General features: G+C 39.0%; 1 protein-coding gene across 4 annotated transcripts in view; it reads left to right on the forward strand.

Annotated features, from left to right (window-relative positions):
• The first annotated feature begins 6,905 nt into the window (after positions 1-6,905).
• LOC141351114 (myomegalin-like) overlaps positions 6,906-12,576 on the forward strand; it is a 33,221-nt gene continuing 27,550 nt past the window's right edge. For 2 of the 4 annotated variants that reach the window (XM_073857558.1, XM_073857564.1), the window contains exons 1-2: positions 6,906-8,434; positions 10,573-10,710. In XM_073857558.1, the coding sequence (XP_073713659.1) occupies positions 7,355-8,434; positions 10,573-10,710 (1,218 nt within the window). In that variant the 5' untranslated portion in view covers positions 6,906-7,354. The remainder of the gene's footprint in view (positions 8,435-10,572; positions 10,711-12,576) is intronic. The other 2 variants (XM_073857561.1, XM_073857567.1) reach the window with 1 other exon arrangement.

Raw genomic sequence — 12,576 nt, forward strand, 5'->3', positions numbered from 1 at the left:
TGATAAAGCTCTGTATGTACACACACACACACACACACACACGCGCACGGACGCACACACAAACACACACACACAGACACACACACACTCTCTTTCTTTTAAACTTTTATTAATTTAAGTTTTAATTCAATCGCTTTACACTTCATTTAATTTATAATTTTAAAGCGTTTACACTGACAACAGAATTTTAAGTCATATTCTCAGATGTCTGTGTTCATGTAGCTCAGTGCATTGCATTAACAGCACAAATGGTTTTGGGATTGACACTTACTGACATACTGATTAAACAAATCTATAACTAGAATTCACTGCAAGTTGTTAAGGATAAAAGCATCATAAATGTAATAGTAATGTGGATGTAAATATGTGTGCAAAAGTCTTAGGTCACCATGTCAGAATGAGATTAGTTGTTTTTGCAATGTTATAGTGATCATATATAATTGTTTTTCAGTCTCTTTATTAGAATACAACCAGAAAATACAGAAAATGTGTATATAGTACTAAAAACTGCAAAAATGTAAACTGATGTGTCAAGTTTTTAGGGTAAACTCCCCTTACACTTGAGCAATAGCAGGAAACTGCACGATCTCTTAAACCTAAATTAAATTAAATCCTAGAAATTAGTCTTCTTACTTCATTCTGTTCAAAAACGCTCAAGATGTGTGTAGTGCCAAGAGAGGTCACATTAAAGGTGACATAGAATGGTTGAACGGAGTATTTATTCTTGTTCTGTGATGTGACATGTCTGTAATGCCTTGTTTGGGTCTGTAATGCCTTAGAAGCTTCCTAAAAACCTCCCTCAGATAGCTCTATTAGGGTGGGGATTTTAAACAAGTGGTTTTGCACCTATTTGGCTCCCCCTACTGGCTTAACTTGCATCTCATTACTGATTGGCTGACTTTGCTGCCACTCAAAAAATGTAGCGAATTATTTTAAAGTGGAGGGGCAGTTAGATGCCTGTGATGTCATAAGCATCAGTTTTTCAGAGTGGGCTGTTTTCTGGCTGACATTTCTAAAAGAGGAATTACTATGAGACTGAGATGTTTAGCATGTTTAGCACTTTTTGTATGTTTGTGAATGTGGGTAGACTACCATTATTCAACAAAGACAAGGTAAAAAGGGATTTTCATTCTCTGTCCCCTTTAAACACTGACGATGCCTAAAGAAGACATTTAGTCCTGTAAATATTTTCTGTATCTTCTGTTTGTATCTTAGTAAAATATATTGAAAAATAAATATGGATGGACATTAAAACTTCTAAAACAACTGGTGGTGGTGTCCTAAGACTTTTGCACAGTACTGCATATTGATATCTGCTGGATAAGTAATACATCACAGGAAATGCAGATGACTTTTTCCTGTAACTGTCATGACTTTACTATAAATAGAAATGGTCATCAAATACTGAAAACATTCATTGAGGACTCTCTCAGGGAGACTATCAGGTTAGCTTCAGTCTTTAAAAGCACAAGATAGAAATGTGTGGAGAGAGGCGATTGTAAGGTCAGTGGATAATTTGGGGCTTAATTCAGAGACCTCCATGAATGTGACAGAGAACTTAAATATCATTAAAAGTTACATTGACATGTGAATGCAGTGCTGATGACTACACATGCATGCACACACACGCACACATGCTGATATTTGATCATTTGATGTGTGATAGGACAACAGCGGAGACTCTGACCAATCACAATGAGGCAGAGCTGCAGCGCCGGTGTGATGAGAGACAGCAGGAGATTGATCACATGCAGCAGGTGCTGGAGACCAAGATACAGATACTGCAGGAGGTACAATAAAGCCTTACACAAACATCTCCATCACATTTAATCACCAATTAATTAAATACTTAGAGAGGAGCTATGTGTCATCACAAGTTGGTTGTCATAATTCACAGTGTGAGGACTTTTTGACCTTGACACTTTTTTCATGAACTCTATGTGATGGTTATCTAATGTGATTATGATATTTTAATCTCATGGGTTTGATTTCTTAAGAATGCACACTGATAAAATATAGCATAAGTGTTTATAACACACACATACAGTAGATGTGTTGATAATAATGATGATGTTGATGAAGTCTCTGTACGGCAGGAGGCTCAGTTAGCGCGGAATGAAGTGGAGCGGATGGCCAGCCTGGCTGAATCCCAGCATCCCACGGTTGCCATGGAGACGGTTTCTAAGGAGCCATCAGCAGATCAGACAGATGAGGATGTAGACAGAGACAAAGAGAGGTGAGACAGAGAAAATGTTACATTCAGTTCAGCTCATTAAAAACACTGATGACATCATGATGACATCATTAACCAAATTTATAATTTTTATTATTATTATAAAACATAACATTAAAGTGTAATTGTGTATATTTGTGTGCGTGCGTGTGCAGGATCAAGGAGTTGACTGCGGCCGTGTACTCTAAAGAGCGAGATATCCGAGAACTGACAGAGGAGAGAAGAGACCTGAGAGAGAGAGTGAGACAGATGGAAGATCAACTGCAACAGTTGTCTAACTCTCTACTGCAGAAAGAGAGAGACGCACAGGTCTGTCTGTCTGTCTGTCTGTCTACATGTACCCATCTGACAGATGCTTTTATCCAAAACTGTTTACTAGCTATACATAGACCATGAAACTCATGACTCTGGAAATGCATCCGCATGTGTGTGTGTGTGTGTGTGTGTGTGTGTGTGTGTGTGTGTGTGTGTGTGTGTGTGTGTGTGTGTGTGTGTGTGTGTGTGTGTGTGTGTGTGTGTGTGTGTGTGTGTGTGTGTGTGTGTGTGTGTGTGTGTGTGTGTGTGTGTGTGTGTGGGTTCATGTGTTGAGCCAGTTCATCAAAAATTTTATATATTACTGAATACTAGTTACTCCCTTCAAAAGTAATATTATTACTTTCATTTTTACTCCCAACTTTTACTCCTTACAGTAATTAGTTACAGTACTAGTTACATTACTTTTCCATTACACCCCAAAAAATTAGTAATTGCATCATTTTTGCAGTCTGCGAATCCATGAAAATGACAGATAATTGACTGGCTAAACTATTTCTAAACAACTTGTGTAATTAAATAAAGCAGTAACATATATACAAAAATCTGCAATGAGGCTCAAGCAAACATGTTGGCAAAATGAAAAAGAGCGAAACTTCTTGAATTAGTGACATTGTGACAAAGTAACTAGATTTTTTGGGATGGAAATTTTTTTTTAGTAATTAGTTGCCAGGGAAAGTAATATTATTACAGTAATTTTACTAGTAATTAGTTAGTGCCCAACACTGGTGTGCAATCATATGTATGCATTTGTGTTTTTATTTCTTGCTTTCATAAAAGTTTGTAAATTTCTGTAATGTAAAATGTGTAATGAGTTGTCTTTACTTGTAGTTTTATGAGGAGGAGTTGGGTCGTGAGAGGCTGCATGTGCAACAAGAGATGCAGGTACAGTATGTGTGTGTTTGTGTTTGTGCACGCGTGTTTGTGAATGATCACATTGTAAAATGGCACCACTGGTGTTTATGAACTATAGACCACTTTCGTGTTTGCAAACAGAGATGACTTTTTTTGTGGAGCGGAGCCAAACTGGTTGCAGAAAGTGACGGCTCTGCAGTAGCGGTGTGAAGTGTTTTAGCATTAAACCGTCATTGTTATGAATCCGGTGTTATATGTCGAAGTCTGATTCCCCTATGTTTTCCTTTAGTGCAATGTTTCTTATAATGTTTTAAACACGTTACATTTACTTTTTAGATAAATAAAAAGTTGAAATGGCTTGGATACTGATATGCATGTATGTAATGTATATGTGTTGTTCTTTTTGTGCTAAATCATTATGAATCGCTAAAGTACATATAAAAGCAATACTATCATGTTATAATAACGTTTATTAAATATTTCATCATTTTCCTGTTTTCTAATATTTATAGCCTACGTATTTGCTCTAAAAGTATTATAAATATATTATGGTTACACACAAATTAACATTGTGTGTGTGTGTGTGTGTGTGTGTGTGTGTGTGTGTGTGTGTGTGTGTGTGTGTGTGTGTGTGTGTGTGTGTGTGTGTGTGGGTGTGTGTGTGTGTGTGTGTGTGTGTGTGTGTGTGTGTGTGTGTGTGTGTGTGTGTGTGTGTGTGTGTGTGTGTGTGTGGGTGTGTGTGTGTGTGTGTGTGTGTGTGTGTGTGTGTGTGTGTGTGTGTGTGTGCTATATTTATTAAGTATGTAAACATAATAATTTTAGAACAAACAGGAAGAAGACATAAGCTAACATAACATATAAGGAAATAAAAAGAAATAATAGAAAATGAAAAAATTATGAAATATTTAAAGAAATGGTGATATTATTGCTTTTTCAGTATATTTTTTTATTCTAAATAAATTATAAATGTAAGATGATAAAAACGCTATAAGAAACACATCTTCTCTACTTAATTTCTATTCTAATTATTAAAAGATTTTCAGATGATTTCATTACTCCAGTCTGTCCGTTTAAGGTCATAAACACCTACGTTTATCTTCAATAAATGGTATTCTATAAAAATGAAGGTCATCTATTTTGGCATTCCTATTCTGACACTCGACAGCACAACATTTCTAGCGGTTTATCTTGCTCGTTTCACTCATGTGTAATTCATTTCCACTGTTTTTCTGCAACCAGCTTGCAGTGACGTAACTGTGACGTCTACTCAAAAATGGTCTATAGGCTGAACCGGTCGGTGTCTTTCTGACAATGTTTGCATTACACTATAAAAAATGTTTTTAGATAAAGGTTTGTTACCTTTAAAGGATTCATAAACTTTAGTATTTTATTATGCTCCCTGTTGTAAGGAACATCAAGGCTGTTTTTTTAGTGCATTTTGAGTTTTTAGTGAGCATATATTTAGTGCACTAGAAGGACGTCCTCAGCGGTGCCCTCTGCTGGAATACACGAGACAGTGACCGGTCTTTTCTCTCTGTACATACACATATTGTATAACAGTGGTTTTCAATTTTGTCCCGGGGGACTCACGGCTCTTTATATTTTGTATGTCTCCCTTAACTGACACACCCAGATCTGTTCATGGATCTCTCCTTTAAATGAACTGATCATCTGAATCCTATGTCTGAATCAGGTGTGTTAGAAAAGAGAGACATGCAGAATGTGCAGAGCAGCGGGTCCACTGGGAACAGCTTGAAAATGACTGCTGTATAACATTCAAATGAGATGGGATGTGATGTTTCATTTTTTTACTGATGAGGTGAAGTCTGAACATGAAGATGTTTTTGTTTTTTCACAGTTGTGTTTTATCTTTCATTAAAGTTTGCGTATAATGGTTTGTGCTATAGCTTTCATCAGCGTTTAATATCCATGAAAATATTTTCAACTTTACATTAGGTTTCGATTGATTTATTTCTAATTTACTTTAAATGTTGACAAGATTAATAATGTTAGAGTTCAAATAGATGTTAATATAGAATTCATTTCATATAAAACAGAGATCAATGATTTAGGGTTAAGTAGAAAAGTGTGTGTGCACGCGTGTGTGTGTGTGTGAGCTCTCTCTGTTTTTAAATTGTAAATCAGTATAATGAAATATGCAAAACAGCAGCTGAGAGCCACACTGTAACTGAAACTCATTTACATTTGACACTGATATTGCTGTAACTGTACTGGTGGCCCATTTAATTATTTTTACTAACAAATGACTTAAATGTCTCACCTGTACAAAAATGATTAATATAACCAAAACAACCATGGTTAACTTTCATAAGGAATGATGCTGATAGGTCAAATGTATTTAGTCACTGAGTCTTCAGATCTGTTTTTGATCCTGGGTCAGTTATTGTACAGAAAACTAAAGAAAGAGTTAAAAAGAGTTTTACCTCATCTGTCCTTTTAATGCACACTGAGGCAATAGGTGCTGACATAAAAAGACTTATGAGTCAAATGCTGTTGTCTCACAAAAAACAAAAGTTTCTTTCTCTGAAATCTTTCCAAAGCACACGTGCCCATACGCACACGCACGCACACAACGTTGCTCCATCCATGCTGCATGAATTTTGGGAAAGTTAATTACAGATCTTTGTTAGCTGTATGTCCGATCAGATGTGTGTTTCATGTAGTCACAGAAAATGAGACAAACTTTAGATGTGGTCACTGGGTGTGTGTGGGATGAACTGGTAGATCTACTTTCTTTGTTTATGTGTTGGTTTGCATCTATGACACAGCAGTTTAATGTTCTGTACAATGTGCATTGTGAAAAGCACTGTACAAATAAAAATGACTGCACTGTCACGCAAGCACACAGATACTGACTGTACAGTGACAGACACAAACAAACAAACAAACACAAGAAGCTTTATTTGTGAGCTTTTCCTGTCATTTATTATACATTTAATCCCTACAGAAATCTGATATGAAACATGATATGATAAACTCGCAGGTCTCTCTCCAGTATTTCTCTTTAAAACATTTAAATTGGTGGTTACATTTAAATACTTATTTATCCTTATCCTTGCTATGATATATATTCACGAATGACGCTTTCTTAAAGCATGCCAAGAAGATATGAATGATTTATCATATATCATTAAAGCGCATTGCTCATTTAAACTACAATAGATGTCGCTTTTCATCATATTAATCTTTGTGAATCATTAGAGAGTCGCGCGTCATTTCACCTGCTCGCGTCCGAAGGGGCGTACGGAGAAACAGTCATGCTTCGGTTTATTTAAATAAGACTCAAACATGGAGAATTACCTTCAGCTATTATTGTGCTATTAAGTACATGTCTTTCCTTTGGCTTGTTACACCTCGTTTTGAGGATTATTAACATCTGTGCGCGTGAACATAACGCGCGCCCCCTCCTGCGTACAGTAGATGGTTTGCGCTGCTCTGCAGGTTTTTATCTCTTGTTTAAATCGGAAGTGCCGCGAGCGCGCAGACAGGCCGATGATGGAGTGATACGGTGGAATGATACAATGTTGATGGAGTGATACAATGTTGCACGAATGGTGGGAGTTGACATCGCGCACCGCTTCTGTCTATATCCGGGAATGAATCCGCGCGTCGCGTTGCACAGCTCGCACATTGTACAGTGAAACAGCAGGACGCGTTTCTTCACGGAGACGCGCGGAATGGCGCGTTTGTCTTCGTCTTGGTGATATTTGTGTCAGCACACAGCCTGAGGATGAGCACTCCTGTCAAATACATGGATTGTTATACAGTATATCTAAGAGCATGACTCTCAATCAGTCAGTATATTTATATGCATATGTTTGATTTTTTTAAACCTCTGCTATTGATAGGAATTAAACTCTTTTTTTAATGTAAATTTTCTATGAAATGACAGCAGTATCACAATTAAAGTTAAAAGCTACTAGTTGAGTGAACATGAGGGAGGTGTGTCGCATCTGTGCCCGCGAGCTGTGTGGTAACCAGAGGAGATGGATCTTTCATCCAGCTGGCAAACTGAAGCTGCAGGTGCTCTTGTCCCAAGCTCTGGGCTGCGACTTGCAAAGAGATGGCCGCTGCGAATTCATCTGCAGCAAGTGTGCTTTTATGCTGGAGCGCATGTACCGCTTTGACACAGTCATCGCCCGTGTGGAGGCTCTGTCCATCGAGCGCCTCCACAGACTCCTGCAGGAGAAAGAGCACCTGCGCCAGTGCATTGGCCTGCTTTATCGCAAAAACAATATACGTGGGACGTCCCCGGCGGACACATCTGACATCCGTGATGCAAAGTATCTCACGCTTCTGCAGGATGACATGGTGTACTCCATGTACGAGTCCTGGGCGGACGATGAGAACCAGACGCTGGAGTGTATCCACTATACTCAGTCCTCAACTTGCCGCCGTTCACGAAGTTGCAGAGGTTGCAGAACGTTACGCGTTGCCGACTCGGACTACGAGGCCGTGTGTAAGGTGCCCAGGAAGGTGGCGAGGAGCATGTCCTGTGGCCCATCCACACGTTACTCCGCGAGCGACACGGGAAGTGCATGCGGTGAGGATCGGACTGTGACTTCGAGATCTTCGGATGGAGATCAGACGCTCCGAGACTCGGTGGAATCTCTGGATAAGACCTTGGATGCTTCACCCACCACCACACTTCCCCAGGAATACGGAGAAACGGACGGAAGGAGCAAAGACAACCAAAGCTCAAGCTTTGTTTCAGAGGATCACATTGGGGTTGTCGGACGTCCATCAGAGCTCGAGCTGGTGTCACTACTTCAGAAATGTGCGTACAGACCAATTCAGAGCCCTCGTGGCAGTAAACTTCCTGTTTTGATAAAGACTGGGGTTTTCAGTGGACGAATTAAGCTGGACAGTACACAACTGTTTCATGATGGGACAGAAGAGACGGATCTTCCACATATTCAGCTGGATCCAGGGGTGAATCTGACTCAGCTTGAGGAGTTGTGGGGGGATTTACAAGATGAGTACATGCCCTTCTACGTCCAGAAAGTTCCAAAGGTGACGTGCTTTTTATATCATGGCCATAAATTTCATCTTCTTCAGGTTCACAAGACAACATTAAAGATGCAGTCAGTACCCACCAGAGTGTCTGCTTGTGTCTGACACGGATACAACCAGCTGGTTGACTCTTTAAACACAAGTTTATTTAACTAAGTTCGGGAGAAGCATGGTCATGGCCACCAGTCAGTGCAAAGAGTCCTCTTTATACACCTCTGTCCTGTGCTATCACGACATGTCTTTCCTTTGGCTTATTACACCTCGTTGTGAGGATTATTTACATCTGTGCGCGTGAACATAACGCGCCCACCTCCCGTGTACAGTAGATGGTTTGTGCTGCTCTGCAGGTTTTATCTCTTGAAGTGCCGTGAGCGTGCAGACAGGCAAATGATGGAGGGGAGTGATACAACAATGATATAGCCGTCCCTCACTTCTGTCCCGTACAGTTTTTTGCAGCATCCCATCGCCTCACTTTCAGCTGGTTTATCTATCCCAGTTAAGAAGGGAGGAGTACTCTGGGTTCGGGTTAATATTCAGAGCTCAAAGCCATCCCCTCGGACAGCACGCCAAATCTGCTTTATTTCATATTTGATTATATCTTAATGCAAACTCTTGAACTAGCTGCCAGCCTGCTTTGTGTAAAATTGCTATAAGACAGTCACCGTATTTAGGCTTTAGCTCATGGTGCAGTCACAAGAATCTCTGATTCATTTTAAAGCTTTAAACTTCAACTGTATCCACACAGATTGACAGATGAATGAAGGTGTTGTTGAGCTTTTCCAACACTAAATCAATGAACGCTTGTGTTTCTCTTCGCATCAGTCGGTGACATTCACTATATCCCTGAATTCTTCCTCATTTAACCCAAACCATGTTTTTCTAGTTAAATAGGTTAACATGGTGAATGTGGATATACTGTTGGCCTAGTTCTGTCACAAAGCCCTGGGGGAACAAACATACAAAGACAGACACGCACACACACACACACACACACGTTTATTACTTAGTTAATGGAGCTGAGATGCTTAAGAGGATTTTGAAGACAAACACTGTCAGATGTTTCACAGTATTTAGTAGGTCCTTTTACTGCCAAGGTTTCTAAAATTATGAACCTTGAATTGTATTAAATTAATTCAGTTATGTCCACACAAACACATGTATTTTTAAAACCACATCTTTTTTATGTGGTTTGGCCATTCGTCCACACATGAATGCAGTATCAGGTTACTGAAACAAACTTTTTGATTGGCCAACATGGCTTTATGGTTAGGTTTATATCACCACCTGTTGGTTTGGCATGCTATGCACAGTGCTTTATAGCTTGTTATTGCATTTTCAGATATGTGCACTGATATTTAGTTTTTTAAACCACACTTGTGTAGACAAGAATTTTTTAAACACCCGTGTACATGTGGCTTAGGCCTTAAAAAGTTTTTGCGCTGGCTGGAGGTGGTTTTTGACCTATGGGAAAAAGAGTAAATGTGAATAATTTGAGATGGAAACGCATTTGCCGAATAAATTCTGACATAGGGAACATTAAACCCATGTGACTGATCATCTAGCTGTATCAGCTGAAGTTGTCTTTACCATATATGGAGCTTGACATCATCATAATGCCCTTGCTGTTAGTGCCCGCATCAAAAATTCTTCATTCCTTCTTCTGTGCACAGCATTCAATTTGGCAATTACTGTACAAGCTGCACTGCTAATAAATTTAGAAAAATTTTGCCCAATCATAACTAAATGCAGTCCTTTCTCCATTTTCTAAGCATGCCTTGTTTTATTTTCTATTGGCTACCAATACCACCGTCATTCACTCAAATAACTTGATGGAAATGCACCTAAATGAAGTTTGTTTTTGTTTTTTTGCAAATTTTAAAAAGATTCACTTCACATTTCAATGGAAACCACTATGAGAATTTTTTATCATGTGTAGTCAATATTTATTTGAAGCAGGTAATGTAAAGCAGTTTTAGCCTCCTCTCTTTTTAATATTCAAATGTTTGTAGTGCATCACTGATGTCTTCGTCACATGAATGCAACACAGCTCATGCACATAAGAGATTCTTAGCAGCTGCAATGAGACAAACTCATCATGAATCAGTGCCATGAGACAACAAACATGTTGTGTGTTTTAGAGTCTGATGGAGGAGCAGCAGTCGCAGCTGAATCAGTACGAATGCGCAGCTGGACAGTGTGTCAGTGAACTGCAGAAAGCGCAGCTCCAGGTTCAGTCGCTGCAGCAGAAGATCCATGAAAGCGAAGCCGGCAACAAGGTAAGAGAACTGCATGAACATTTATTTCTGTATTTCTACAAACTAATAGAGGTTTTTTATATTTTCTGAGGAAATGAAAAAACATTGTGTTCTTAACCCTTTTCACTGCAAGACCCACAACAATATTTAAACAACAGTAATGCATTTAATGCACTGTCCCACAATCAATGTATTTTGATTATCTCACATTCAAATAACTTGCCATAACTAGACAAAATATCAGAAAACACTAAGAAATTGCTTGATTTATGGTTGTATTAGCTTATTTTATTGCTTGTTTTGTCTAATTAACTCTTTCCCTGCCAGTGTTTTTAAAAAGAAGTTGCCAGCCAGCGCCAGCATTTTTCATGATTTTCACAAAAGTTTAATGCCTTCCAGAAAATGTTCTTCTTAAAATATATAAACAAACAATATATCAAATGAAAGAACAGACTGTCTGCTTTCAAAAGATAACCTTCATTAGTTATCTTTTTATCACCTCTCAAATATGTTTCAAATAGGTTTCTTCAAAAACACCCAATCTGAGATAATTCCATTTTTGTGAAGGACTTTTGATAGAGATCAGATGCAGAGCGATCTTTAAAACATACACAGAGTTCTTTCTCTTTCACGTGAGGCGCTACTTCCGGGTTGTATAAGTTGCGTAAGTGCGCCGCCTGGTGAATAATAGCTGTATTGCGGAAAGCCGGAAATTCTCGTCATTGGCAGGGAAGCGTTTTCTCTTAATTGATGAGTTATCTCAGTAGGAAGCCCTTATCAATGTAAAATCATTGAGTCGGAGTCGTTTAAAATGTGCATTTAAAAAAAGCAACACTCATTAAACACAATATTCTTTATTATCATATAAATACCTGAAACAGTTTGAAGAACAGCGATATAAATATTCTTATAGACATTTCCTGGAATAGCGCTAGTAATGCTGCTACTTCTTCTGTGGCACAAAGGGAGTTCCTGGACGAGAGCGCCTGGTTTGGGATGTGCCGGGATTTCACCGTAATTCATTAAAATTAATTTATTGAGAAAACGCACATTTGCACGATTAATCGTTGTAGCCCTAGACATGCGTGTCTCTTTTATCATAAACCCTTCGAAGCGTCTGCAGCAGGCACTTCTTTTGACAAGACACATAATGCACATTGGCCTGGTCCAACCAGACTCTCGTACATTCATTCGAAATGAATGTACAGAGAGTCTGGCCACGCTCCATTGCAAAGCATTACTTCTGTTAAGGAGGGTCCTCTGTTGAAGTTTAAAACTATTGGATCTGCCCAGAGTCACTCAGGATCTGCCATAACCAATCGCTAACGTGTGGTCGTGACGTATATCTTGCACCGAAACCGGCTGGAAACAACAAGTCAGAATAATCAGACAAACAAAACCTAGCAAACCTGGTTCTTGCTCCGGCTTTAACTTCTGTATATTCGGCAGTTTTGCAACAACGGACCGAATAGCTTTTCTCACGTCTTTCTCCGCTGCCATTACTGAACTACAACTCAAACTGACGCACGAGCTCAACGTCATCGTTCTTAGCCACCCCCATCTGTTTGCTGATTGGCCTGCAGATTTTTGCAGGAGAAAACAAAACTTTACAGAGCAGTCCCAGACGTAGTACTGAAGCGAAATGAAAATTAAGCGGAAGCACGTAGGAGGGCGGAGCCAGGCTAGATGCACATAGGTTCACATGACGCAACAAACACATATTTTGAATTTGCGCCCCTCGGAAGAGAAGTCACCAGCCGCCACTGATTACAAATAATTTGAAGTCATCTTGAGAACCAGTGGTCATTAAAGTAAAGTTGCATTTAGCGTGAAATGTTCTTTTAAAGGACTTAAACTTTGATGCTAGTTCTTATTTAAGCAAACATA

Source organism: Misgurnus anguillicaudatus, chromosome 2 (assembly GCF_027580225.2).
Source record: "Misgurnus anguillicaudatus chromosome 2, ASM2758022v2, whole genome shotgun sequence".
Lineage (NCBI taxonomy): Eukaryota > Metazoa > Chordata > Actinopteri > Cypriniformes > Cobitidae > Misgurnus > Misgurnus anguillicaudatus.